The following is a 26852-nucleotide window of genomic DNA, read 5'->3' as shown; positions in this document are numbered from 1 at the left end:
ATTTTTATTTTTATTTTTTTCTTTAGTTCCGCAATTTATCGATATTCCGATATGGAAGCAGCACAATGTAAGTTGAGGAAATTAAACGCACCACCAATCCACTCGACGCTTCGCCCAATATCTAATTTTCATTGATAACAGTACAAAGATTGCACGCCGGACGCGTTTTTGTTTTTGGTACGGGCGATGCCGGCGAACTCGGCCTGGGTGAAGACATGCTGGAACGTAAGAAACCCATGCCATTAAGGGCCCTCGATGGCGAATCGATTTGCGACATTGTGTGTGGTGGTATGCATACACTGGCTCTGACCAAAACAGGCAAGGTAAACGTTTGGTTCACTGGCTCAACAGCGCGTTCAGGACAACTCACTGGTTTTTGTATTCGCGCCGTTAGCTGTGGAGTTGGGGTTGCAACGATGAGGGAGCGCTTGGAAGACAGGGCGACGAATATGAACCGGGATTGGTGGAAGCTTTGAAGGATGTGGTGATTGTAAAGGTCGCTTGTGGCGATTCCATTTCTTTGGCCCTGTCAGATCAAGGCAAACTGTTTTGCTGGGGTACATTTAGGGTAATGTATTGGAGAAAGTCAGTGATCATTGATGGGAGAAGCTAACATTCTAGTGGCCCATGATCGATAGTCTACTCAGGGCGCCTTTGGTTTTTCACCTAGTCAGGCCGTTCAACGCGAACCGGTCTTGTATCCTTATTTGGCCAAGGAGACTTTTGTGGACATTGCTGCTGGTTCAGATCATTGTCTTGCATTGACAACAACCGGTCGTGTGTTTGTTTGGGGCAACGGACAACAGTTCCAACTTGGACGTCGATTGATCGAACGTCGCCAACGTAACAGTTTGATTCCCGAACCGTTGGCGCTTCGTCACATTGTCACCATCGGATGCGGCTCGTACCATTCATTTGCAGTGTCTCGCGATAACACATTGTACGTGTGGGGACTCAACAATTTCCAGCAATGCGGTCTCATGCAAGATCCCCAAGACAAACAACCACTCGAGGATATCATCACTACCCCGACCGTGGTGACAGGACTGCAAGGAAAAGGGCAAATTAAAAAGGTGGTTGCCGGCGAACATCATTCGTTGGTGTTGATGGAACACGGTGCCGTGTACGCGTTTGGTCGCGCCGATGCTGGACAATTGGGATTGTCGGAGAAAATCATTGAAGAAGCCCAGGTGGACAGTGGAGAAGCTTCGCATAAGAAAGCCATCGGATATCCTATTCAAATACCTACCTTGTCGCAAATCGTTGACATTGCCAGTGGTGGTAATCATGTGGTTGCGGCTGCTCACAATGGTACGGCTTACGCTTGGGGCTTTGGCGCTCAATATCAACTAAGTAATGGCACGGGCGAAGACGAAATGGAACCCATTGTTTTGTCGGGACAAAAGATTGAAGGATTGAAGATTCGCCGTGTGGCCGCCGGTGGTAACTTTAGCGTGATTATTGCCACGGATATTTAAAAAAGAAAAAGAAGGAAAACCTCATTTTCTCCTGGTACCTTACCTTCATTCATTCATCTATTGACACATTATCCACATCTATTTCACGCAACGCAAGACAACGCAACGCAACGCACCACACGTAATTCTCATGCACAAATTCCATGCAACACATACACGCACCCATTTATCGTCCATTGTTTCCAATGCCCTTTTTTTCTTTCTTTTCCTCTCTTACTTTTTTTTTTCTTTTGTGTTCGTTTTTGTACAAAAAAAGTATTCCTTTTTTCTCCACATTGTTTCATAAATTGATCGCCATGTCCATGCGTTTTTTTTGTTTTTTTTTGTTTGATTTGATCTCTGTTGTTTGGTGCATCATATTTACAAATATTTTAGTTCCAATTCCATACTTCTTTGACCCACTGACCGAGATCCATCGGTACATGTTCCCATTTCTTTATAAAGGGATGCTCCAACATGCGACCTGGTCCTGGACGATATCGAGGGTCTTTGGTTAAGCTGAGCAAATCGCATGCAAGACCAAAAAAGAACAGAAAAAAGAGGTCTCGTCAGAATTTTCTGTACATGAATTTCGTCACTTCATTGTATAACTTACCAAATAGCGACAAAGTTTCTGCATTCTTCCGAGATGTGACCGCCTTCGATGACAGGCACCGGTTGTCGTACGATAAAGTCGAGAAGTTCAAAGATGGAGAGATGAGGTTGGCCGGGAGGGGGTAACGCCGGGCGATTTTGAGACACTTCAATAAGAGTTAGACCCAAAGACCAAATATCAGATTGGACCGCATAAGCATTTCCTTGAATACGTTCAGGCTGTGCACAGAAAAAAAAAATTATAAACAAAAAAGGTGTGAGAACCATGACGAAGGTTGGCAAAAAGCAGATAGCAATCCAACTTACCGCCATATAATACTGAGTGCCGGTAAATGTTTGAGCAATGGAATTGATGAGTTCGCCAGAAACGCCAAAATCGCAAAGTTTGATCTCGCCCTTTCGTGTCACAAGGATATTGGAAGGTTTGATATCTAAGGTTGGCCTGAGTGACATGGGGATCTCTAGTGCAACCCAAATTTACTTTATATTTACCTCGATGGATGACGCGTTTACTATGAAGATACACAAGACCCTTACAAACCTAATTCCCGTAGTAATCAATGTCAATTCATCCCACCTTCGAACCCCATCGTCTTCCGGGTCTTGAACCTTACCGATTCCGCAATACGTTCCAAAACGGGTTCACCAATGACTCCGCCGAGATCCCTTGCTCGTTTGTAAATATCTTCCAAACTGCCGGCTTCACAGTATTCCATGCAAAGTGATACGGTACTGTCACCATCGTCCAGAAAGGCACCGTAAAAGGATACGATGTAAGGTGAATCACATGTTTTGAGGAAAGCGAGCTCTCGCAAGATTTGACGTTGTACACTTGGATCAGGATCCGTGGATATAGACTGTGAATCATGATGAGGATAAATAAATAAAAATGGGCTTTTTTTTTTAAAAAAAATGCGGAAACAGGAGGACCAATGGAGCGATACTCACCTTTTTTGCCATAATTAAGTGGGTAGGCTTGTGTAACACTTTACGCACCGTACCGGCAGCTCCTTCTCCGAGTCGTTTGAGTGTCTCGAGATCGTCGGCCTTGATTTCCATAAAGTGGTTGGTAGAAGGGGTTTCGTCCGAGGGAGCCGTGGATGTGGTGGATGAAGAAGCGGAAGCGGCGGTATCAGCAGTGGTGGAAGAAGAACGGGATCGAGTGGAACGGTGAGGAGGAAGAGGAGGTTCGCGCAGAACAGACAGTCCGGCCATGGCTTGTCGTTGTTGCAAGTAGGATACGGCCAGCGATTCTTCCTCGTCCACCGCAGCATAGAAACCGTTGCTGGCCGTACTTGGATTGGAAGGCGACCGATTGCCATTGACGAGATGACCGATTTGTTCTCTGAATGTGGTGGTGGTATTCTGGGGTCCGGAAGCATTAGGTGACGAACCTGATGACGTTGGCTTGTCCAATTGTGGGGGCGATATTCTTAGTCCCGGTTTCCGTTTCGCACCGCCTGTAGCCCCACCAAGTCGTGCTGAACTATTCATGACGGTTGGGACAAGGTAAAAAAAAAAGATAAAAAAGATATAGGAGGAAGAGTCAAAGAACGAGTTGAAGAAGGAGAAAAAAAAAAGACACTGAAATTTTCTCTTTTCGGATTTTGGTTCTGAACATGAACGGATCCGTATGCCAAGCGTTTTTGAGATGCGCGTTCACTGCTACCGTAACAAAGCATTATACCATCCATAGATATTCTTTCTAATGCCATTTTAATCTTGTATGAAAGAGGAAAGCCAGTCATCGTCCTCGTCAGCCCGAAATATACGATCATCACTGCTTTTTTTTTTGTTTTTGTTTTATGTGGTGACACTTTGCAATATATGTAATAAGCTTATATTTTACACTATTTATACTGCTTATACTGCTTATACAGATTATGCTGCTTATACTGTTTATGCTGGTTCATGCAGGTCGATTGTTTTATCATTCTTTATCTCGTCCCACTCGTCGCCCTGGTGGCACTTTTTTTGCCTTTGCGAACGGTGAATACCTAGCGACGTAATCGTTTAAACACTGTATCGTCTCTAACTCCTTTACCAAAGTAAATTAGCTGTGGAAAACTTGTCAAATGCTTGCGATCCTCGGTCTTTTTTATTTTTTCATAGATGCGTTTTTTTCTTTTTCTTTCCCCAGACCCACATCTGCAGGCCTCTCGAGCCTGACCTTGGGGGAAAACCCAAGATTTTGATTCTCCGCCACCGTGCGACACTTGGAGATGTCCCACCGGCGATAGGGTTGGTCTCTTTACTTCTGTTTCTCCTCTCTTTCTTTTGCCGTGCACTTGAATCAACGTTATCGTCCTTTTCGGGTTTCGTTGTATCATTTTTTATTGTGATAACACTTATTTAACTGAGCCATGGAAGTTGCTGATTACATTAGCAAGGCCAAGACGTTTGCTGAGAATGCGTCGAAACTGACGCAAAAGGTGTCGCAAGGTCTCGTGGACAATGCTCGCGAGCTGGGATTTCCAGGTGGCGACTCTGGCGCTCAGTATTTTGACACCAATGAAGAGAAAATGCGCAATATTCGACGTCAACTCGACTCCAAGAATGATCGCGAAAAGCTGGACGGTCTGAAACGTCTGATTGCGGTTCGTACGATTGAAGAAAAAAGGGGGAAAAGCACGGTTAACACTAACTCATGCCATCAAAAACCCACCTTTCTCTTTTATTTTCCTTTCGCCTCGTACTGCGAACGGTTAGATGATTTCGAAAGGCCGTGATGTGTCCGAGTTTTTCCCGGATGTCGTAAAGAATGTCGTTTCTCACAATATCGAAGTGCGCAAACTTGTGTACATCTATCTGTTACGTTACGCTGAACAAGAGCCGGACTTGGCACTGTTATCGATCAACTCGTTTCAAAAGGATTTAAGCGATAAGAACCAAATCATTCGAGCCATGGCCCTGCGCGTTATGAGCGGAATCCGCGTTCCCGTCATCAGTCCCATTGTATTATTAGGTATCAAGAAATGTATCACCGACGGAAGCCCCTATGTTCGAAAGACAGCCGCCCATGCCATACCGAAATGTTACAGGTAAACCTATCACCTTGAACTAGAGCCTGTTCTCTCTCGATTTGCACCTTTTTAATTTTTGGGTTACATCGATTCCCAGTCTGGATCCTTCGCAGAAAGAGTCCCTCATCGAAATCATTGCCATTTTGCTCAAAGACCGATCCAATATCACCATCGGCAGCACAATTATGGCTTTCAACGAACTATGTCCAAACCGCTTCGATTTGATTCATCCATGTTTCAGGAAATTATGCGGTGTACTTGCTGACTGTGATGAGTGGGGACAAATGGCCATTCTCGGCGTATTGCTACGTTATGGCAGGTAAGTAAAGAGATTTGCAAGGGAATGAGACGACGCATGCTAAGCTGAATTCAACATTTTTATTTTGAAACAGAACTCAATTTCTCAATCCAAATCCTCACGTAAAGTATTGGACTGAAGTGGGGTAGAAAATGTCAAGGTTTTTTAACTGGATGGTTTGTAATTTAGGGAGAAGATACATCACGCACACGTCCGACAACTTCTACCACTGTCAAAACAAGCAATTTTTATTCAGACGAATCGGAAACCGAAACGGAATCGGACGATGTAGCGGTGGACGATGTGGTCGAGTTGGATGAGGATCATGAACTTTTGCTCAAGAGCTGTATACCATTACTGCAGAGTCGCAACAGTGGCGTAAGTGACGAGAAAAAAAGGGAAAAGAAACCGAACAAAACTGACCTTTTCTCATTTACCATCTTCTTTTTTGGGACTTTAACCCATTAGGTCGTTCTTGCAGTAGCCAAGCTCTTTTATCATCTTGCTCCTGCTTCTGAAGCGGAAAAGATTGCCAAACCTCTGATTCGCCTACTGAGAAATCATCGTGAATTACAATTTGTCGTATTAACCAATATTGCCACCATGGCACTGAAACGACCAGTAAGTTTCTGATAAGTAGTTTTTTTCTTGTTTACTCTATTCACTGACTTATACAACGTTACAGTACCTCTTTGAACCTTTCTTACAACACTTTTACGTACAATCTACCGAAGTCGGTTTTATTCGCGATATCAAACTGGACATCATGACAAGCATTGCCACCGAAAGCAATGTGCATATGCTTCTGAATGAACTTCAGGTAAACCTAGCAACCAACAACAACAAATCGGTTCCATGACAATCCATGTGTCTTACATTGTCTTGGGTTGCAGCAATATGTCAAGAGCGCCAATAAGGATTTTGTCGCCGCATCAATACAAGCCATTGGTCGATGTGCAACCAACGTTCCCACAGCCGCAGAACGGTGTTTGCGTCTGTTGATGAAACTTCTCCGTAGCAGTAATGGTGAGACTTCATCTTGCGAATGGGTTGTTTTGAAAACAGAGACCAGACATTGATACCGGTTTTTACATAGAACTGGTGGTAGCCGAATCTGTGGTTGTCGTGACCCATCTGTTGCAAGATAAACAGCAAGATCAATCACGCTCTATCATCGCTCTTGCTAAGTTACTGGAAACTATCAAAGTATCGACGGCACGCGCCAATATCATTTCGCTGATCGGTCATCACGCAAAGGAATTACCCAAAGTCGGACCGGACGTACTACGCCAAGCTGTAAAATCATTTACAGAGGAGGTAAAATAATCCGGGAAAGAATCTGATACGCTCAGAGCTCGATGCCGATGTCGATGCTTCAGTGACTGACTGGGTCTTCTTTTAGAGTACAACCAGCAAGCTGCAAATTCTTACACTTTCTGCTAAATTGGTTTGCTTGAATCCATCACACCCAACTTTGAACAAGTTGAATCAGTATGTACTGAATCTCGCTCGGTACGACTTGAATTACGACCTTCGAGATCGAGCTCGATTCCTCCGTGCGCTCACCATCCCTAATGCGAGCGACGACCAACCCCAACTGAACATTTTGAAAGACCATATGAAGGACATTCTCTTTAGCGATAAAGTACCCGCCATTATCCAGAGCGACGTTATCAGTAAGTACATGGGATATCATAAGCATTGGTGATAAGGTTTTTCATACTGATGGATCTGTTGCGCATGTGTAGACGCCTCTGATTATACCATCGGTTCCTTGTCATTGTTGGCATCACAGGCACTGCCAGGATATGAGCCACTGCCGGACTATCCTGAAGAGCAACCGGATCCGTCCGTCCGCGACGTGGAAGAATTAGACGGTTGGAGCGGTAGTCGTACTCGACTGATGGAACCGGAAGGATTTGGCAGTGACAGTTTCCAGGGACGGTACCGTGGCGATCATTTCGCAAGTGCATCGACAGCGTTGTCGGGTATTGAAGCCACCGGAATGAGTAGCTTCCGTGGATCGACAGGGAAGAACATGGGGCTTGATAACGACTTGGATGCATTTTACGACGATGAAACAAGCGAAGAAGAATCGAGTGACGATGAGGATAGTGATACAGATGATGATTCCGACAGTGTTTCTTCCGATGATGATGATGATGATGAAGATGACGATGATGAAGAGACGTCTTCAGATGAAGCAGAATCCGTAGGCGAAAAAGGGGAAGAGAAAGCGGCAGAAACGGATGATGACAGTTCAGACGATGAACAACATAGAGACAATCATCACACTTTGTTACATAAGAAATGAGCGTCTCTTGATGTATTATATATGGGATATCTCCTACAATTTGCGTTTTTCAGTCGCGCATGTTTAAAAATGATACAGTCTTTGAATACACGACTGTTTTGGCTCATCTATATATGATCTGAATAAATCCAGGGTTGGGTTCGCCAGAGATAGGACCGGATCCATGGCGCGACTTTCTGATGATTGTGCATGCAAGATAGGCCAAACTGCTTCGACATGTATCACTACAGCAGTAACGGATGGGTAGTATCCAATTCTTTTGTCGGTGGCCCCGAAGCTCCATTACAACAGTAATTCATGACAACCTGGCGTACTTAACGAACCGTAAAGAAAGTTGAAGTCATTCGTGACGGCTATAATTTCTTATGATCGTCGCGCGCCTGCCATAGATGCTTGGCAAGATGCTGTGGGGAAGCTTTGCTGTTCTTCGCAGATATTTATTATTAAGGTACTTAAGTGTGGGCTTTCGTGTAACAATAGCATCGTATTTCTGATGAGTTAGGGGCGGAAAAGCTGTTCTGCTCACTGAGAATCGTGGAAAGGATTAAGATGAATCGGGCGCAAGTACTATATGGCACATCTACGCGGAGGCAGGGCCACATATAACAGAAGCTGAGCACATCGATGATCTTGACAGATTATCATTATTTCGTGTTTCGCGTGTACTATGTTTCTCTTGGCATGGGTAAAGAAAAGATTGGTTCTGAACTTACCGGCCAATAATGTTGATACTGAAATGACCATCTTGTTTAGGGGCAAAATGAAAGACATCAATAGATAAATCCTCATCATCAAAGCTTGAATTAAAGATTACCCCAAGTTCCCTGTTATTTTCCAGAGTGAACTGGTGCAGAGAAGGGCCGTAAAATTACGGGCATGGAATTTTTGAGAGGACACTGCATGTTTGATGTATTAGTAATGCTGATTTTTTTTTCATTTTCACAATGATTTCTAAAAAATGGACAATGGATCATGACCGGCACCTAAATGTTTGAACCGCGATCGCTGGATCCGCCCCCAATTTATGCATGTAAACAGGGAATATTCCATCAGTAAACTTACCTGTCATGATAAAAAATCCATTCATTTATTCATAGGGAAGATATATGGCCACGTTGCGAGGGCAATGCTTGTGCCTCCTAATTACCCTGTTTGTCAAAAGAAACATCCATTTTGGGAAATATCAACGCAGGGGCGATCAACGCTTTGTCCTGTTTCATCGATGCAACCCCGAAATTATGACATCCAGGTACAATGCTGCGTCCGAACGAATGCTGCAAACTCACATATCGTGCTATCTTGCGAAATCCAATTGAAAACTCCAGCTAAAATCCAATACGAGCAATAATAATGAATAAGGTAATATGTATTTTCTTCAAAACTCCTCTAAACATGGCGTGCATTAAGAGCTTATATTTTCCATTTATGTTTTTTTATCCCACAATATCGCCCGCATGTCCTTTGAAGAATTTCAAGGAGGCGCCTCAATTCGTGCTCGAAACGTCAACGCCGAAGGAGTGATGGACAACGGTGGCATGACCTTGGTCTGTGTCTCCTGTGGAGCAAAAGGCTGGGAGGACGAGAAAGTGGCTGGAAGCCGACAAAAACCTCGGTCTGCCATTTGCTGCAACCAGGGAAAGGTCCAGTACCCGTCCTTCAGCCACCGCCTGAAGAGCTGCGCCAATTGAAATGCCCAAACCCGTCACGCCTGTGAGCCTGTCATCTAATCCGGGCGCTTATATCCCAATGCTGAAAATGATTCTCTCACAATACGAGCTTGAGCATTCCCAGCACAACCAGCCAGAAGCCGGACAAGACGAACATGCTGCTCATCCCTGCCTGTTTTCACTGTTTTCGCTCCCGACGTTTAAAAGGCGATACATTACAATCAATCCGAATGTCCTTGCCGCCTTTTTGGGCTATACCGGGAACATTTGAAGAAACTATGAACATGTTTTACAGCGTATATTGTTTCAGAGGCTGAAGCTGGATAGGTGAGTATCGAAATCATACGGAAGATACCATGAATCCCTCTAACACCTTCTGATTATATAGTTTTGAACAATTGCAAGATCCAGCTCGAAGAAGGAGATTGGCTTTTGCAAACTAAACTTGATGAGAACCGATGGCTTCGGGGCCGACGTGATGTTGTTCAAAAGTTCTTCAGTGTCCCAAAATGAGTTCCGCTTCTACTCTGACCTGGATTCCGATGTTCGCTACATCAGTCGTGAGGTCCAAGGGGCAGCTCTCACCAATATCTCTTTATGCTCGGTCTTGATCCGGGACATACACACGTGTTTACAGCCTCCTATGGTCAGGGCGAAGGACGTCATCAAGTGAGAAGATGTTCCACCAAGGAATACTATACGCTTACCGGGTCTGTTAGGCATGCTAAAGAAGAAAGGAGACGGATGGACCGAGCCCAGATGACCGACCTATTCTTGAACATTTCGACGGCAAAAACCGTGTCGCCCTTAGTTTATCATCGGTACCTCACGTACATCCTTGACAGTCTGCCACGTATTCTGCGGTTCAACGGACCAATAGTGCCGAAGGCCGTTTCCATCTGTTCCAAGGCCTGCAGAGGGCGAGAGCCGAGATGCAACATCATCACCAACGGTGGTATAAAATACAACAAAGAAAAAAGGAAGCATACCTAACAAAACAGAAAGAAGAGAAGAAAAAACGAGAGTGAAAAAGAGGTCCGGGACAGAAAGGCAAACTAAAGAAAACCAAAGGTGAGACATGGAAGATCAACATTTACTGACAGTGGTGCTCAAAAAGGTATTACATAGGCAAACGTCGGGCGGACAAGATGGCCCAAAAAAATGACAAATATTGGAAGCCTCGGGCGTTTGCTGACCAAAATTGGTTGCTGCCTGTGGTGGGTTTCGGTGCCGGCATGTTCGGCAAAGACAGCATACGATTCAAGGGACATCGAGTTGGTGCGACCAGAGTCCTTCACGAAGAACTCACACGCCGGCAAAAGGGCGGAGAGCTACTGGTCGTCACGGTCGACGAATTTCAGAACGTCAATAGTATGTCATGGTTGTCAACAGGCCAACCTAACTCATGCTCTTTCAGATTTCCATGCGGTTCTCGCTTGCCAAAAGTTGTGGAATCGTATGGAGTCGTGATATGAACGCAGCGAAAAATATTTTCAAAGTCGCCAACGAACTCATCAATAGTGGCGGACGAACTGCAATCAAAAGGTTAAAGAATCTGTGATTGCAAAACTGGAACAGCTTTTCGGACTCTAATGATTATCAACTCTCATTTATCCACTTCTTCATGACTTTTGTTTTATATACACGTCTGTCCTTAATTGATAAATAAATGGGTCCCAAGCGCACCACAATTTTTTTTATTTTGGATGAGACACTCTGCTTAAGTTTCTCAAGCGGACCACATTTTCTTGGAGCCAAATGTGGTGCGCTTGAGAAAATTATATTTTTCAAGTGCCAAGGAACCCTTTGCAACATAATGTCAAAGCAAGTGACATAATATCTAGACCGTCTGAATACACGACGACTTTAGATCCCAATTGTTCAGCGACATCAATTTCAATTGGCTGCGACATTGCTTGTTCGATTCGCTTGAATCGTCACTGAAATGAAAATTTGTCACTCCGATTGAAGACGCACATGCGTAGAAATGCCGAGAAAAATGAACGTGTTCGCTTCTTGTCCTGTCGTCTTAATTTTCAGTCAAGCAACATGGCGATCTACTATTCAATGACATTTGCTCTTCTCGTGACCGAGGTAATATATGCGACTAGTTCACCCTTATGATTACCTTTATTCAACTGTGTTTGATGTCTTTCGAAACCGTGTAGATGGTCTTTTTCGGCGTGCTCATTGTAAGTAAATTCTCGGTGCCTGACTTTTTTACTATTGAAAAGAATCAGTCATAATTGACCATGCCCTTCTGGGAAACAATAGGTGCCTTTACCTTCACATTGGCGTCGTGCCATGTTGAAGTTTGTCTCCACGTCACCCGTGGTAAGTCTTTCCGGAGGGCTCGAGTCAAGGATATAGGATTGATCAAGTCTTGGCGGGACGGATTTAGGTGGCCAAAGCTCTTTATGTATTGAAGATTATCTTTGGGTAAAATATTCGTCATTCTTTCCAATGTGGTTTCATCAACTCTAGGAATATTAACCCGTTTCCTTTCCTTTTCTGTTTTTAGCTTTATCTTTGTTCTCTTTGTTGGTAAAGATGATGACTTATCCGTGACGCGGATGACGAAAGAAACTACAGAACTAAGGAAGAATCTCGGCATTTTTAGATACCATTAACCGATTACAACGTATTGAAGCGGATGCTAGTGAGGAGCAGCGTCAGCATCACGATTACAGCTTTGAAGCCAATTTGAAAGCCAAGAAATTCTATGCTCAACGCAATCTTTACTTGACCGGTTTCACCCTTTTCTTGTCTCTGTAAGTGGACCGAATCCCCAACGTTCTCGTTGTTGTGTAAAATTCGAAAATTCTCAACTCATCGAAAATATCTACTAGCATCTTGGAACGTACCAGCACATTGGTGATTGAAGTCTTGAAACGTGAGGAAGAATTGGACAAGTACAAGAGCGAGGTAAATTGGTGGCACTGAATCAGTGAAATTGGTGATGACTAAAACTGGAATGGACTTTTTTTTTTTTTAGACTGCCTCTGTAAACGCCGATTCCCGCCGTCTAGGAGAACTTGAAGAATCATACAAGAAAGAAATCCAAGATTTGAACAACGAGATCAGCGAATTAAAGAGACAGGAACGTGACTTTGAGACGCTCAAGAAGCAAGTGGAGCAGCAATCCAAAGAATACAACCGACTGGCCGATAAACATAATGAACTGGAACGTGCCGCCAGCGGACAAAAGACCGAACAACGCAAAGACATTTAAGCTTATATTCACTCCCCTGTTGTTCCGGGATGGTTGCTTCTTTCATCTTTTTACTTTTTTTTCCTATATTTTTTTTCCCATCTTGGTTTATTGCGCTACTTCGCTTGATTAAACACGATGGCATTGGGTGTTTTACTTTGCACATTCTTGGCCTTTTTCATGGTGGCAATATCGGTTAATGCCTTGTAAAGGAGCTTGGGCGTGGGATGGTCCATGTGTGGTAATAACAGAGCGGCTACTCCCGTCACATGAGGTGCTGCCATGGATGAACCTGACATGGTCGTGGTCGCTGCTTTCGACCCAATGTAATCACTTTTGACATTCACACCTAGAAAAAGTAAAGAACAAACAATAAGATGTCATAATCGCCACTGGCAAGAGATATGGAGAACTCGTTTTACCTGGGGCCAGCATTTGGACGCATGTGCCGTAACAACTTTTAGGATCCATTCGATCGTTTTTGTCAAGCGCAGCTACAGCAAAGACATTGGGATTACCGGCCGGAATAATGTCGCAGGCATCACTACGAACACAACTTTGTGAACAATGAATAAATCACAGCTTGAGTGCTTGAGGACTTACGAGGCAGAATTTCCTGCCGCAGCAATGATGGGAATACCGGCCTTCACAGCCGCTGTCACAGCTATTCATGGGATGATCGAGTTAGATTTCACGTTGGCAAGCATGTATACCAAAGTTCAGCATCCTACCGTCGTTTAAGACCTTGCCGTTTCCGCCACTTTTGGGCATGCCCAGCGACATATTGATGAGTACCGATTTCGGCTGTTTCTTTACTTGCTTCATGACCCATTGGATCCCGCCCAAGAGATTGGAAATCGTGCCACGACCATTCTCGTCGAGCACTTGCACAGCAATCATGCTGACATTTTTCGCCACACCGTATTGAGTGCCGCCAATAATACCAGCTACATGGGTGCCGTGGCCCCCACCATCGCGTTGTTGGCTGTTCACTTTACCAAAGGCAGACCATCCCCATTTGGCACGGCCATGGAAATCCTTGTGATGAATGGCTAAACCATCGTCAATGATGTACACTTCGACACCGGATCTATAAAATAAAAAAGATGTTTGTAAACATGATATGGCCGACGAGACTCGAGGAACGAAAGAAGAAAAAAGAGACGGTACCCTCCGTTTGAATCGTAAATATACGGCTTGTTCAAGCTTCGCGCATGCTGTGAAATGCGCACAAGATTCCAAGGAGCATTTTTCTGTTGCAGTAACGACAAACTCGAGGATGCTGTTTTCAAAGACGGTTTCGACGATTTCTTGGTGGATTTTTGCGTTTTCGTGGACTTTTTAGTTTTAAACGACGAGTTTTTCTTATTCTTGGAGGTGGAAGCTTGCTTCTTTGCCGAATTAGATTTTGACGGTTTCTTTTTACTGGTGACCGACTTTTTATTGGACGATGACGACGACGAGGAGGAGGCTACGACGTCGTCGGACGACGGGTCGGCCTCATCCGAGTGGGCCTCGTAAGAAGTGGCGAGCTGCTTGGACCGATTTTTGGGATGATGTTGACAGTTTTCGTCGTGTTCGAGGTCATTGTGATGTTTTGGTTTTCGGTGGTGACGAGGTGTCGAAGGTTTTTCGTGATGAGGTTTTACATTGGCAAATCTCTGCGGTCCGAAGGAAAAATAGATTCATTTCATTTCTGGTCAGTTTGCGATGTTGCACAGTCAAACTCAGCAATTAATTTTTTGTTCTTGCTCTTCTTACAATGTAATATCGTTTATCGAGAGAATGCGACTCGGGCAGGGGAAGATCGAACTGAATCTCTTTATCGGGAATGATGGAAACGATTTCTTGAAACTTGGAAAGGAGACGAGGTACCACGTCGTGCTGTCGGATTTCCATGCTGATCGCTTTAAATTCACCAGCGATGTCAAAGGTGTCGAACACATGGAAAGGATCCTTATTCGTTCGACGCGCAAGATGCCCTTTACCGAGATCGTCTATTGCATCCATCACATCGTCCACCGTATCTTGAATCAAATCAACCGCGGCATCAATCATGCGAGGAATAACTAGATACAACCATGGAGTGAATACCCGTATCCATTATAAATGACCTCTTCGATTCTTACAATCTTTGATACATGTTTCCCGATTGATTTGAACAATATACTGATTGCTGTGACCTGCAACAAGCGAAAAAAGAAAGAAAAAGAGAAAAAGGAATGGCTTGGAGGTCATTACGCTTCAAAAGAAACAGAAAGCGCTGACCGGTTGTATAAAAGAAAAAAACTAAAGAAACTAGGAAAGAAGGAAAGAGAGGTGCTAAAACATTGACGTGGAAAAAAAAATACGATCTGTATACTAATTGTATCGTGTCTGTAACATGGAGGTGACACTCATCGGGATTTCGGTGCAACCTCTAATAATAAAAAAGATAGTGCAATGTGATGTCCAGATCACAATGGCTCGAACAATTAAGCCCATTTCTAATCCCGTCAAGTGTCACATTGGCCAAAAAAAAAAAGGCCCATCGTTTTGGCAATTATCAAAACTTCACCCCAAACAAAAGACATGGCGCCTATGATGCACAATCTAACTTTACAAGGTACGTCGATCGATCCCGGTTTTTCCTTGGGTTTGGTCCCTGCACTTCACAGCAAATTTCATCTCATTTCTCTATTGCAAATAGACCAGTATCCGACTCGATAACAATGATCGAATTCCTCATTGAAAAAATCTCATTAGAGATAGTTGTCACGGCAACGATCGCATTTCAATGTCGCATAGCAAAAGCTTAGGTAAAGACTTCGTGATGGACACATAGATCACCAAGAGAGACAGGCAGAAACGTTCAGTACTTGTAAGCTGACAAAAGTAGAATACACGGGTGAGGCAGATGGCAGATGGCAGATGATATTGGAACTTCAGGAATCGGAATGGTCATAATTTACTTGACCTACGTTAAGCAATTGAAAACGTCAGGGCTTTTAATGTTCTTTCGGCACAAAAGAAATCATCTTAATAGATTCCATCCTTCCAAACAGTGAACATTATTATATCTCAACTCACGTCTCATCCAAAATAATACAAAGAATGAAGCTAATGAAGGTCAAAACAAAACTAGCGTAGTCAAAGATACCGTCCAGTTTTATTCCCAAAGCTAACAGCACTAACGGTGACGCCATGTAAGAATTGCCAAACGAATCGAGAAGAAATCACTAAATGTGTATTAGCGCAAGACGAGAAAGAAAAAGACGCTTTCGCGCGGTAGATCCCATGACGTACCACCGCTTTAAAGTTGGATCATGGCCACGTTTAAGAGCAGGTTACAAATCACTATTTATAGATTGCTGTGTTGCCTGTGGTTGATGAATTTGATGCATCTGAGCGTCAAAACTCGTACTTTCTTAATAGTCTTTTCGTTTGATAGGACCCATTTTCCCAACCTTATTCGCACACGTTTTGGTCGTACAAGTGCCACACCGGTCTGCCTTTTATGGCATCTCCAGTTTTGGTCATTACCCCACTGCAGATTTTTTCTTGCGCAAGTCGGTTCAACCATAAAACAAAATAATTGTAATTTTCTTGAAAGCAATTTATTGATGTGGGGATGCTGGATGAATATGATGGAGTTGTCTCTCTTTTTTTTATTATTATTTACAGTGATTATTTTTCATTTTATAATGCATCGTCTAGGATCATTCTCGGGGAAATGTTCATGGCCATGAGTTCTTGGAATAATAGCTTGGCAGCGTACGGTATCTGCATGGTTTTGACGTTCTTGCTACTCTTACAGTATTGACACCAACCCGCATAGCCAATCAAGCCACACTTGTCACAAACATGAACTTCAAAAGCATCCGACGAAATCATCAATCGTTCCAGCAAAAGCATACTGGCACCGTAACCAATCAAACAATCACGTTCCATTTCACCCAAACGAAGACCACCATCGCGAGATCGACCTTCTGTAGGTTGACGCGTCAGTGTCGCACGCGGTCCACTGTACGTACAAAGTACATAATCAGCATCGAATAATGGGTTTTTTTCTTTATGCATTTTTCTTTTTTGACTTACCGAGCACGAGCGTGCATCTTATCCATGACCATATGTTTCAACTTTTGATAGTAGATGGGGCCAAAGAAAATGTATGCAGAAAGAGGCTCGCCAGTAATACCTACAACAACAGGTTTGACGTCAGGGTCCATTGGCTGGGCGAACGAATTTTAGACAAACAAATTATATACCTGAAGTTACGTAATCCTTGCCCGAATAATTGAACCCGTGTTCAATCAAGATGCGACTCATGTCTTCAACTTTACTTCCGCCAAACGCCGTACCGTATTGCAGCTTGCCCGCCAACACACCGGCTTTGCCCGCAAGCAATTCAATCATTTTACCCACAGTCATACGCGAGGGGAAACCGTGAGGGTTCATGATAATATCCGGACAAACACCAAGATCGGTGAATGGCATGTCTTCTTGCTGTACAATAATACCACAAACACCTTTCTGTCCGTGACGCGAAGAGAATTTATCACCCAGTTCAGGTCGACGCGTTTGACGAATGTTGACCTTGATCAAAGTTTGATCACTTTCCGTAGTTGTAAACAACACCTTGTCCACGTAGCCGGTTTGCGGCGACTTGTATCGCATCGGCGATGCTTTGTAGGCCACGGTCTGCGCCGAACCAGCCACACCCATATCGATGCCGCTGCTCACCGGCGTTTGCTTGTTAATATACACCGAGCCATCATTCAGAGGCTCACCCACACCGGCAATACCATCTGCTTCAATCGCATCAAATGCAGGATCCCACGTATCCGATTCGCGATTCGGTGGATCGGCCAAACGATCATGGCTGTCAAAAACTTCGTGGTTAAAATCATCAAAACAGTGAGGATATGCGTCATTCTCATTTGATACGTACGTTCCATTGGGATATCGCTTCACCATGGTAGCGTATTTTCTCATGACCTGACAACGTCCAAAACCTCGATCCAGACCAGCCTGTGAAGGTACGAAAATATACAGATGGTGAGACAACACTGTTGTTGACCAGAAAATAGCCAAAAATCTCATTTTTACCTTGTTCAGTACCAAAGCATCCTCAATATCATAGCCGGAATAACTCATAACTGCGACGGTGGCATTCTGACCAGCAGGAAGCTGTAAAAAAAAAAAAAAAAAAAGGGTGTGAATAACCTACAAACAGTCGATCTGTAGTTTCATAGTCTACCTTGTCGTAACCGATAAGTTCAATTGTCTTTGTCTTGACCATGGGTTGTTGTGGATACACCATCAAGTAGATCAGCGTTTCAATACGGTTGAGCTGATTATAACCGATGGCACCAATAGCTTGTTTACCCATAGCACATTGATAACTAGTGCGAAAAAAAAGGGAGACCGAAAGTGAGTCAAAGAATCATCGTCGTTGGTTAGAACATATAGAAACATACGTGTTACGGGGAGACTGATTGTGATGGGGGTAAGGAATAAGGCCAGCCACCGCACCAAGAATCGTAAATGGTTCAATTTCCAAATGGGTCGACTGTGGTATAATATCGCGTTCATACGTGGCAATATTCGCATCACTCTCTTCATTGACATCCAAATATTCGACAAGACCTTTCTTCAAGAAATCGTCAAACGTTAATTTTTCCCTAATCAAATCCTAAGAGAAGAGATGAACTGGTGTGAGTGCGTTTCTGGGGGAGGCAAACATGGAGGAATACTTACATCGATGTGTTGTTGTGTAATTCTCGGGCGACCGTTTTCGACAATAATCAAGGGACGACAAATACGACCACCATCCGAGGACAAATTGACGGTTCGTTGATGCGTGTTCACAAAGACAGTGACAAATTCAGAGATACGACCGGCACGACGCAGTCGTCGAAAGTCGGCAACAAACTGCTTCGTTCGTCGCGTCACACCCAGAATGCCACCGTTCAAAAGGACGACAAACGTGTTGGGTTGATATAATTCCACACCGGTCAAAAGATTCACATCCTCCACACCGAGAGAGAACGCAATCTTTCGGATAGGTTCTTCCTCATCATCCGTGGTAATATGGGTCATCAGAGCCAAATTCTTTACAAGACCACAAGCTTCACCTTCCGGTGTATCCGAAGGACAAAGCATACCCCACTGAGAAGGCTATTCAACGCAAGAAACAAAGTGTTACTCCATCATGCATCCTTCAACGCAAGAAAAAAAAAGTGGATGGCGCGTACCTGCAGCGCTCTGGGACCCGAGACTTTTCTCGTCTTCTCGAATTGCGAATTGATTCTGGTCATCATACCCAAAGCCGAAATATACGAGAGACGCGATAACACCTGGGTAATACCTGCACGGTCCATTTTGAAACGTTTCAGGACCCAGTTACCGGTGGAAATGGCACGAATAAATCCACTCGTAATGTGATCACCATGCAGCACGAGCTGGTTGAAAATATCGAATTCTTGTGTACGATTCGGTTTCTTCAACACTTTGTCGGCATTCATTTTCAGATCCGAGTTGAATTTCTTGAATAAATCTTCAAACAACAGCGAAAGCAACTGGCCAGCTCTACAAACCCTGTCAGTGATTCCCTAATTGCATGGAACGTCACGTCGGACATTTTTTTGACTTACAATTCCAATCTCTTGTTACCAACGTAATCACGATCATCGACTTGCACCTGATCATTCATCGCAATGAGCACACGACGAATCATGACCGCTGCATAGGTACTCTTTTCACGGAAATTCAGATTCTCCACAGGCACATGAGCCAAGATAACTGTTGCCAGCACTTCAAGCGCTTCTTCAGCCTAAGTTCAATCCATTCAAAGGTCAATCCATTGCATCATGCTTATAAAGATCCAGGCGGGACTTACAATGGTTTTGCGAACAGTGGCGAGTTTTCGATTCACTTTCACTTTGGCGCCAATGTATTCCAAAGCTTGTAATTGAGTAAAGACACGCAGACGAGACGATTCTTCAATATTGATAGCGAATGTATCGTGCAAATCATGGTCGTTGCCACAGACAAGTTGAGCAATTTCTCGATCGGATTGAATACCCATGGCCTAAAACAAACAGCAACAAGCATGGTAACGTTGAGCCTCTGATTGTTCCTTTTGCCGCTACCTTTACGATGATGATTTTGTACCTTCATAAAAATGGCGACCGGAATATCTTCGGCAATAGAGTTATGTTTCAAGTAGATCTTGTTATTTTTTACGAAGATGGCCGTCTTGGATTTACGTTCATGAGTGGAACTAGGAGACAGAATCAATACGTCAAGAACATAATAGGAGACCCTACCGCTTCCATTCATTAGCTTACCTCTGTACGTTTGCAATAATGTTTCCCTTTTTATCCATGTCGACAATAATACGATTCTTGGACAATTGTTCTTGGACGAGAATAACTTTTTCCGTTCCCTTGACCACAAAGTACCCACCGGGATCCAGTGGACATTCCTTCATTCTCGCCAATTCTGCTTCGGATTTGCCTCGAAGAACACAATGCGAGGATCGCAACATGATGGGGATACGACCAATGTTAACATTTTTACGTTTCACAATTTGCTTGCCACGCGTATATTCGACATCGACGAAAATATTGGCGGAATAGGTCAGATCGCGAAGACGACACTCGTGAGGGGTGTAACTGCGGTTGGCGACATCCGCATCGGTACGTTCAGGTGCACCCACACGAATTCCAGTATATCTACATAAACAAATAAACGGAAACCCATGTAAGATTTTACCGCTTCATTCTAACCAAAATGAACTGAATATTACTTTAGGTAAAAGTGAGGATCGACGTCGGACGTGACTTTTTCGTTGGCTTTCACGATTTTGCGTAGATCGACATTGATAAAGTAGTTGAACGAATCAATGTGCTGCTTGACAAGACCCTTCACTTTCAAAAACGCCGGTAACAACTTCCATTTATCCTATATGAAGTGAAATGCAAACCACATGAATCACTCAATGCCAATAAGCCTGTCAATCAAAAAATACCCCAGTGCCTTACATTGATTTCTTTCACAGGTTCAGTCAAGTGTTTCCCTTGATAGTATTCTTCCATCAACGGTTCAAATCCTTCCTTGTCACCGTGAGCATGTCCGTGACCGTGCTCTTTTCCCTTGGCAGACTCAGCCATCCTCCTGTTGAGTTTAATAAACGCGCAAGGCACACAACCCTTTTTTCCTTCTTTTTTTTTTTACTTTTTCTTTGACCGCCGTTTTGGATCCACTTCTCAATTTAGCGGTCCGTGACTGCGAAATCCGACGACCAAGTTCATCCAATGCGCTCGCTAAGCCTCTCGATCAGGCACATGCATTGAACTGACTTCCACCCCGCAATTGGAATCCCATAATAATGTCCATGGATGACACATGAATATATCATCATATCACTTTTTCTTGACATGCACCATTCGTATGCAACAGCAAAACTCAAGTAGAGTAGTTTACACAATAGGCTTCTCTGGCACTGTATAGTTTCGATCAAATCATGCCTTTTACAAGAAAATAGTGGGTTCCTGCAAGTTACGTGCTTTAATGCATACACCGTCAAATAAAAGTGGATTTATCTGCGTGGACGCCGTTCATTGCAAGAAAGTGGACTTGGTTGTGTTTCTTCTGACAAAGCAGCAATGAGTGGAACGGAGCCAGTGAGAAGGTGGATAGAAAATGGGTCACCACGTGAGAAACGTCCGTGCTGCGGCGATTGAATTAAAATGATGAAAAAAGCGAACCTCCTTTCACCGTTTCGGAAATTCCATCCCCCTTTTTTTTTTGTTCTTTTTAGTATTCACTGCCCGTATTCCAAGGCAGCTGCAGTATTACATCATACACTCGAATGGAAACTACACTTCGTGATAAAGGATACGTTGAAGTGGCATCGCAACGTGAAGCTGCTCCTGTGAAACTGTACTATGAACGCCATGGAGATGGACCGGAAAAAGTGCTTTTAATTATGGGTAGGTGCTTTTTTTCCGACCAAAAACGAGTCGTTCTCTAATTTATTCTGTCAATTTAGGGCTCAGCACTGCATGTCATGCATGGGAAAATCAGGTATAATCAATATCCTTGTAACGCAGTAACATGATGATAATGAAATAAGCCCCGGTGTTAGGTGCAATATCTGGCGAATAGTGGCAAATACACCGTTCTCATTTTTGATAACCGTGGGGTTGGTAATTCAGGTAAGCCAAATCAAGAATAAGTGGCCTCGGCTCCATATCTCATGGACTTGGCTTTTTTTTGTCAATTAAACAACATCAGATGCTCCGTGGGGCGTTTACTCGTAAGTGATGACTGTCGTGGTTTCTCAACTTGAAAAAAAAGAAACGCTAAACGCATTGACCATAACAGGACGTCACAGATGGCAACCGATGCCATGGATTTATTGGATCACTTTCAGTGGTCGCAAGTTCATGTGGTCGGTATTTCCATGGGTGGAATGATTGCCCTGGAACTCGTTTACCAGAACCCCAAGCGATTCCGTTCGTTGACATTAACAAGCACCACCGCTCGTCGCAATATACCTACGGTAAGTGACCTTCCACGGATGACCTTTTTCTTTCGACATTAGACAGAAAGATATCTCATACGAGTGTGACATCCGCTAGTGGAAAGCATTGACGACGTTGTCAAAAATCACTCTGTTTGTGAAAACGCCCGAAGCCAAAGTGAACTCCGCCATTGGCTTGCTGTATCCTGACGATTGGCTTGATAAGAAACCAGACAATCCCGAATCATCATTTGCCACCAATCGTGAGATGGCCACCACCAACTTCCTCGCACGAGCCAAACGAACGCGGGTGCAACCGATTCAAGGAAACCTTGGCCAAACTGCGGCGTGCCTTACCCACTGTGTTTCCGATGACCGGTTGCGGGAAATCAAGCGCGCGGGTTTACCGATTCTTGTCGTGACAGGTACTTGGGACAATCTCGTGCGCCCAGAATCGTCATATCACATGAAAGATGTCCTCGAAGCCCGCTTTGAATTGTTCCAAGGTAGTGGTCACGCCATTCCCGAAGAGCAACCCGATCGTTATAATCGCTTACTGGATGAACACTTTACTGCTGCCGCCGCAACATCAACGACAAATTAAATTTGAGTACGAATGAATGCCATACCCTTTGCGTCATCCTTAAATCCATGTATCATAATTCTTGTATGAAAGAAACCATTGTGAAAAAAACTCTCATCGAAAAGCATATGAATTTCATTTTCATTGGGTAAAAAAAAAAAAAAAAAAAACCATGGTGTTGCATGTGCGGAGAAAACAGAAAAGAGGAAAAAGATAGAGAAAAAAAAGAGACACAGTTAATTACTTAAAATACATAAAAAAAAAAGACAAAACTTGGATGGTGGCATGGGGGAGAGGTTGGTTTTTTTCTTGCATGTTTTAACTGTATTGCATAACATGGTCTGTGCGTTGCATATCTTCAAAAGAAGAGGTGTTGAGAAAAGACGACCAGTGACCGCTAGATAGTAAAAAGTGATTCATCGCTTCGTCGTCGGTTCCCAAGGGCGGATCAAGCATCATTTGGTCTTCCGCAGGGTGAGCTGAACCACTGTTCAGTTTGCTGGTATCCACACACGGTTGACTGTCGGCCAACATGTCACAGGGATTGTGAGACACGGGCGCGGTCGGGGGTTGGAAAGGAAAGGAGTTATCAGGAAGAGAAATACTGTGTCGTCTAGGATGATTCGATGCTAATGCATAAGGTGACTGCTGTAGTGATTGCTGGTCTTGAAGTGATACTTGCGATGTGGCTCGGACCAATTGGTGGTGGGGTGGTGGTTGGGATGGTTCTTGTGGTGAATCCAAACTGGCATCCAGCGTGAGCGGCGAGGAGATGGGAGCGCCGGCGTGGGCCACGAATCCTGAAGGTGACAGTTGATGGGAGTGACTGTGATGATGCCGTGGCATCATCATCATCGATCGATGATGTCTCAAACGGGGCACTTTGGGCTCCTGAGTTGGGAAGGGCGCATGATGTGACGACGCCGGTTGCCCGTACACCACGTGTGGAGACACATACATATTATTCGATGATGACGACGATGGCGGGTGCGCGGATCCAGACAGAGGCGGCCACGTACTGTGGATCGACGAAGGCTTAGCCATATCCGCTCGTCGTCGCGCCCGTAAATCCTCGACCGAGTAAGAGATGTGATGGTTTAATCCTCGCGGTTTCCGTCTTAAATAAGCATGCTGATTCACCGCCCCAGGATACGTGGGCGGCGTAATCAGTGGCTGTTGATGATGATTGTAAAGCGGCAATCGTTGCTGCTGCTGTTGTTCATGCATCATGAGCGAAGCAAATCGTGCCGGGTCGGTCAGTGACGCACTAGAGCTAAATAGATTGGCTTGATTCACCGGCGGCACATCAAGCGTAAATGGCAGGGCAGGTTGTTGCGAAGCCGACCTTGACGAGGTGGAAGGATTGGTGGCGGCGGCCATCATCATGATATTGGTCGATGTGGGACCGGTCATGGTATGTCGACGGGTTTTCGGCATTTTGATAGCTCGTGTCGATCGTGGCATGTCCACGGAGGCGGATAACACCGGCGATGATGAAGTGGACGAAGGGTTGCTCTGATTGATGTGAGACGTAGAAGGCGAGGAGGAAGCAATGGACGCGGTAGGCGTGGCTACGGGAGGGTACCAGGGTGACGACGACGATGCATGTGAGGCCATGGTTCCAGTCGGTTGCTGGGACGACGTGTCGACGGCCAACTGACCATACAATTGAGTCAGTTCGGCTTCCTTGATGTGGGAATGGAGCTCAATCGCCGGCGAATCCACGGCCAGACGATTCAACAGATGGAGCGATTTCAAGTACTGTTGTTTCGCTTTTTCGTTGGTTCCACCTTCCCCACATGTGGTCATTTCGAACCGGTGAATGGTAGCGGCCATGGCCACACAGTGGATGGCGTGCTGGATACCTCGTGTTGAATAACTAAACACATCCCTCGATTTTTTTTCCATCAGACTTTCGGTGATGTTCGTGATATTGCTCGCGGCCGCCGCACACAACGATCGGTGTTCATAAGATTGCAAGTTGAATTCGGTGTCCGGGAACGGATGCAGTACATAGTGACGGTGCAACAAAATCACACTGAAATTGTACGTCATGTGGAAAAAACCGACAAACGCATCGGTGATGGGATGTTTCTCGGCAGGGTACGTCTCCATGTCTTGGGTCGGTACATAAGTCAGTCCAGGAGGTAATTCGTGAAGCAAATTTTCCAAGTGGGTATGTAAAACGAACAGTCGCCCTTGCTCTTCGACGACTTGTCGTACCGTGCGTGTGTTCGCTTGCACTTGTTGCCGCCCTGCGACTCGACGAGACATGTGATAAATGGACGAAAGGATTTTGCACAGCTGGAACATACTGTTGTATTGAACCACCGTCTCTTCGAGTGATCCCTTTTCATCGTTGGTCACTTGAGGTAACTCCGTCGTGCATTCGACCGATCCAAAATACGGTTCTCTCCCTTGTTCAATGCTGGCAAACAGAAAAAAAAAAACCAATCCCATCGCCGATAAGTATACACGTATTCTCGGTAGAATTACTTTTTTCTTTCTCTCTCTCTGTTTTTACCTGGTAAGTATGTCGTACATAAAAGTCATCCAAAAGGTACGTTTCCTTGTTTCCCATTCAGATATGGACATGCCTTCGTGCATGGTGTCCAATCTCGATAATCCCAGGTCATTGCACATTCTAACCGCAATACTCAGAAACAGGCCAGATCGATTAAAGAATCCGAGACGTCGGTAATGCTCCTGATATTTGGTGAGTAGCACGAGGGCTTGAATGGTGGAGACGCGGGGCACATCCAGGTACTCGTCAATCAAGGCAAATGCGCGCTGATAAAAAGGGAATCCCGGAGGCATCGGTGGCGCGTGCTGCGATGGATCCGCCACCCAACGTGAAGCGACGGCACACATGGCATAGAGCAAAAGCTTGGAAGGTGGATCGTAACGGAGGGTAATCTGAGGATCAAAAGACGGTTTGTGAATCATGGGTGCATATTTATGGACATGGACAAAGTAAGCTTCCAATAAAGCGGGAGGGATTTCACCGGGAAATCCTGCCGATTCCATTTTCTTCGTGTCGGGTTCTTTAACCATGGGAAGCGAGGACAACGAAGCCGTGGCAGTGGCAGCAGCTTCGGATAATTCGGCAGCGGTGGAAGAATATCTGCTTGATTCCGATACTGCCGAACCGTTCAAATCTTCCATACTGGGTATACGATCGACCCTGCCTTGGTAATCATGTACATACAGTGCCTGGCCGATTTCATTCACCAGAAACCGATCTTCAGCACGGTAACAAGGAGCCGCACTCGACACTCCTCGCGATCGGTTATCTTTTTAAGTTAAAAAAAAAACGAACGTGAGTGAACTACTGTATCTTGTATTTATTATTTTTTCCTTTTCGAGGTCTTTGTACCTTCTTGGATGGTGGTATCCGTGGTATCATCATTGGTGGTATTGGTATCTTGGAATCGTTGAGGGTTCAAAGTGAGTGCATCGTCGAGTATGCGTCGAGCGGGACCGTCAATGGTCCGTAAAGCTCGTTCGACTAGCTGAAGTCGTGCTTCCAAAAGCTCCATATATTGGCGGGGTAAACCTCGCTTGGGGGGCTGTTTAGCGAATACACAGTCGGCATCGGATTTACGACAACGACCACACGGTTGAACACCGTCGCATTTAACCTGCAAGAATTTTATAAAACCATGTTCATGAGTGTGAATGTTGCCATGACGTTTTTGGCGGGTTTCCGCTTGCGTTTTCCCTCTTATTTTTTTTTTCTTTTCCGCTTGTTCTATTTTTCTGATTGACTAATTCTTTTTACCTTTCGTTTCCGACATTCATCGCATGCTCGAGTGATTTTCAATCGTTTGCTGTTGGCAGCAGCATTAGTTTTCTTCTTGTTCTCTGTCGGATAATCTGCAGTAACGTCGGTTGATTGCATAATCTATCGAGATTGAGACCAAAGAAGGCTTGGGGGTATATCAAAGAAATAAAGTAGAAGGAGGGGGATACAGTGGCGCACGCTAAGAAAAAAAAAGCGAGAACAGAGGGAAGCCAGACCAAAAGAAAAAAAAAAGAAGAAAAAGAGAAAGGGATAGGCAGAAGAGAAAAAAAGAAAAGAGGGCAATGGAAAGAGGTTGCACTACCAAGAACCCAGAAGGGTTAATTGTTGCCTTGGTTATACAGGTCGTGATGGTTGCTGTGCTGTAAACA

At 44.5% G+C, this 26852-nt stretch overlaps 10 protein-coding genes across 10 annotated transcripts; 6 read left to right on the top strand and 4 right to left on the bottom strand.

The window, feature by feature from the left end:
• Position 1: 1 nt before the first annotated feature.
• BYT42DRAFT_555333 (regulator of chromosome condensation 1/beta-lactamase-inhibitor protein II) lies at positions 2–1789 on the top strand. The gene is made up of 4 exons (XM_051566651.1): positions 2–67; positions 142–323; positions 395–568; positions 639–1789. The coding sequence occupies exons 1-4, from the start codon at positions 52–54 to the stop codon at positions 1476–1478; spliced, it is 1212 nt and encodes a 403-aa protein (XP_051426972.1). The 5' UTR covers positions 2–51; the 3' UTR covers positions 1479–1789.
• A 60-nt stretch (positions 1790–1849) lies between these two features.
• BYT42DRAFT_490432 (kinase-like domain-containing protein) lies at positions 1850–3131 on the bottom strand (the record flags this gene model as incomplete). Its single annotated transcript, XM_051564002.1, has 6 exons — positions 1850–1976; positions 2074–2275; positions 2375–2503; positions 2565–2613; positions 2687–2966; positions 2995–3131. The coding sequence occupies 6 exons, from the start codon at positions 3129–3131 to the stop codon at positions 1850–1852; spliced, it is 924 nt and encodes a 307-aa protein (XP_051426971.1).
• A 1474-nt stretch (positions 3132–4605) lies between these two features.
• Positions 4606–7802, top strand: BYT42DRAFT_179500 (adaptin N terminal region-domain-containing protein). The gene is made up of 10 exons (XM_051562409.1): positions 4606–5113; positions 5193–5414; positions 5488–5515; positions 5583–5771; positions 5862–6014; positions 6079–6213; positions 6287–6419; positions 6490–6710; positions 6796–7069; positions 7142–7802. The coding sequence occupies exons 1-10, from the start codon at positions 4782–4784 to the stop codon at positions 7705–7707; spliced, it is 2253 nt and encodes a 750-aa protein (XP_051426970.1). The 5' UTR covers positions 4606–4781; the 3' UTR covers positions 7708–7802.
• A 2006-nt stretch (positions 7803–9808) lies between these two features.
• Positions 9809–10451, top strand: BYT42DRAFT_179478 (uncharacterized protein). The gene has a single exon (XM_051562407.1). It carries the CDS (start codon positions 9972–9974, stop codon positions 10365–10367), a length of 396 nt encoding a protein of 131 aa, XP_051426969.1. The 5' UTR covers positions 9809–9971; the 3' UTR covers positions 10368–10451.
• Positions 10285–10911, top strand: BYT42DRAFT_179490 (uncharacterized protein). The gene is made up of 2 exons (XM_051562408.1): positions 10285–10445; positions 10503–10911. Exon 2 carries the CDS (start codon positions 10523–10525, stop codon positions 10847–10849), a length of 327 nt encoding a protein of 108 aa, XP_051426968.1. The 5' UTR covers positions 10285–10445; positions 10503–10522; the 3' UTR covers positions 10850–10911.
• Positions 10912–11423: 512 nt separating this feature from the next.
• BYT42DRAFT_542654 (B-cell receptor-associated protein 31-like-domain-containing protein) lies at positions 11424–12606 on the top strand (the record flags this gene model as incomplete). The annotated part of the gene is made up of 8 exons (XM_051565630.1): positions 11424–11468; positions 11543–11566; positions 11649–11708; positions 11776–11813; positions 11896–11918; positions 11995–12145; positions 12224–12299; positions 12370–12606. 8 exons carry the CDS (start codon positions 11424–11426, stop codon positions 12604–12606), a joined length of 654 nt encoding a protein of 217 aa, XP_051426967.1.
• On the bottom strand, positions 12333–14927 carry BYT42DRAFT_179340 (peptidase S8/S53 domain-containing protein). Its single transcript, XM_051562406.1, has 7 exons — positions 14715–14927; positions 14347–14654; positions 13756–14246; positions 13317–13675; positions 13189–13249; positions 13008–13129; positions 12333–12934 (listed from the first exon to the last, which is right to left on the bottom strand). Exons 1-7 carry the CDS (start codon positions 14821–14823, stop codon positions 12702–12704), a joined length of 1683 nt encoding a protein of 560 aa, XP_051426966.1. The 5' UTR covers positions 14824–14927; the 3' UTR covers positions 12333–12701.
• Positions 14928–16169: 1242 nt separating this feature from the next.
• BYT42DRAFT_555310 (DNA-directed RNA polymerase III subunit RPC2) lies at positions 16170–20774 on the bottom strand. Its single transcript, XM_051566650.1, has 15 exons — positions 20613–20774; positions 20378–20532; positions 19917–20303; positions 19741–19849; positions 19466–19657; positions 19221–19399; positions 18822–19155; positions 18325–18744; positions 18045–18259; positions 17825–17969; positions 17674–17754; positions 17516–17595; positions 16833–17446; positions 16663–16762; positions 16170–16588 (listed from the first exon to the last, which is right to left on the bottom strand). Exons 1-15 carry the CDS (start codon positions 20739–20741, stop codon positions 16264–16266), a joined length of 3465 nt encoding a protein of 1154 aa, XP_051426965.1. The 5' UTR covers positions 20742–20774; the 3' UTR covers positions 16170–16263.
• A 588-nt stretch (positions 20775–21362) lies between these two features.
• Positions 21363–22849, top strand: BYT42DRAFT_555307 (Alpha/Beta hydrolase protein). Its single transcript, XM_051566649.1, has 6 exons — positions 21363–21563; positions 21623–21657; positions 21719–21788; positions 21868–21889; positions 21958–22135; positions 22215–22849. Exons 1-6 carry the CDS (start codon positions 21443–21445, stop codon positions 22698–22700), a joined length of 912 nt encoding a protein of 303 aa, XP_051426964.1. The 5' UTR covers positions 21363–21442; the 3' UTR covers positions 22701–22849.
• A 148-nt stretch (positions 22850–22997) lies between these two features.
• Positions 22998–26580, bottom strand: BYT42DRAFT_610287 (fungal-specific transcription factor domain-containing protein; the record flags this gene model as incomplete). The annotated part of the gene is made up of 4 exons (XM_051571384.1): positions 22998–25107; positions 25204–25972; positions 26056–26320; positions 26461–26580. 4 exons carry the CDS (start codon positions 26578–26580, stop codon positions 22998–23000), a joined length of 3264 nt encoding a protein of 1087 aa, XP_051426963.1.
• Between the last annotated feature and the right edge of the window lie 272 nt (positions 26581–26852).

This window comes from Radiomyces spectabilis (assembly GCF_025331425.1).
Source record: "Radiomyces spectabilis strain NRRL 2753 chromosome Unknown BYT42scaffold_2, whole genome shotgun sequence".
NCBI classification, from domain to species: Eukaryota; Fungi; Mucoromycota; class Mucoromycetes; order Mucorales; family Radiomycetaceae; genus Radiomyces; species Radiomyces spectabilis.
This window is presented reverse-complemented; position numbering and strand designations above follow the sequence as displayed.

Coding starts and splice junctions, on each gene's coding strand:
- BYT42DRAFT_179340 (XM_051562406.1), bottom strand. CDS start 14,823: ATGACCTCCAAGCCATTCCTTTTTCTCTTTTTCTTTCTTTTTTCGCTT. Junction 13,130..13,188: donor GCGGCAGGAAATTCTGCCTC/GTAAGTCCTCAA, acceptor TTGTGTTCGTAG/TGATGCCTGCGACATTATTC. Junction 12,935..13,007: donor CGTCCAAATGCTGGCCCCAG/GTAAAACGAGTT, acceptor TACTTTTTCTAG/GTGTGAATGTCAAAAGTGAT.
- BYT42DRAFT_179500 (XM_051562409.1), top strand. CDS start 4,782: ATGATTTCGAAAGGCCGTGATGTGTCCGAGTTTTTCCCGGATGTCGTA. Junction 5,772..5,861: donor TGCAGAGTCGCAACAGTGGC/GTAAGTGACGAG, acceptor TTAACCCATTAG/GTCGTTCTTGCAGTAGCCAA. Junction 6,015..6,078: donor CCATGGCACTGAAACGACCA/GTAAGTTTCTGA, acceptor ACAACGTTACAG/TACCTCTTTGAACCTTTCTT.
- BYT42DRAFT_555307 (XM_051566649.1), top strand. CDS start 21,443: ATGGAAACTACACTTCGTGATAAAGGATACGTTGAAGTGGCATCGCAA. Junction 21,658..21,718: donor GTCATGCATGGGAAAATCAG/GTATAATCAATA, acceptor CCCCGGTGTTAG/GTGCAATATCTGGCGAATAG. Junction 22,136..22,214: donor CTCGTCGCAATATACCTACG/GTAAGTGACCTT, acceptor GACATCCGCTAG/TGGAAAGCATTGACGACGTT.
- BYT42DRAFT_179490 (XM_051562408.1), top strand. CDS start 10,523: ATGGCCCAAAAAAATGACAAATATTGGAAGCCTCGGGCGTTTGCTGAC.
- BYT42DRAFT_555310 (XM_051566650.1), bottom strand. CDS start 20,741: ATGGCTGAGTCTGCCAAGGGAAAAGAGCACGGTCACGGACATGCTCAC. Junction 19,156..19,220: donor GGTAACAAGAGATTGGAATT/GTAAGTCAAAAA, acceptor CAGGGTTTGTAG/AGCTGGCCAGTTGCTTTCGC. Junction 16,589..16,662: donor AAGATGCACGCTCGTGCTCG/GTAAGTCAAAAA, acceptor TTGTACGTACAG/TGGACCGCGTGCGACACTGA.
- BYT42DRAFT_555333 (XM_051566651.1), top strand. Junction 324..394: donor CTCTGACCAAAACAGGCAAG/GTAAACGTTTGG, acceptor TCGCGCCGTTAG/CTGTGGAGTTGGGGTTGCAA. Junction 569..638: donor TTTGCTGGGGTACATTTAGG/GTAATGTATTGG, acceptor CATGATCGATAG/TCTACTCAGGGCGCCTTTGG.
- BYT42DRAFT_179478 (XM_051562407.1), top strand. CDS start 9,972: ATGCTCGGTCTTGATCCGGGACATACACACGTGTTTACAGCCTCCTAT.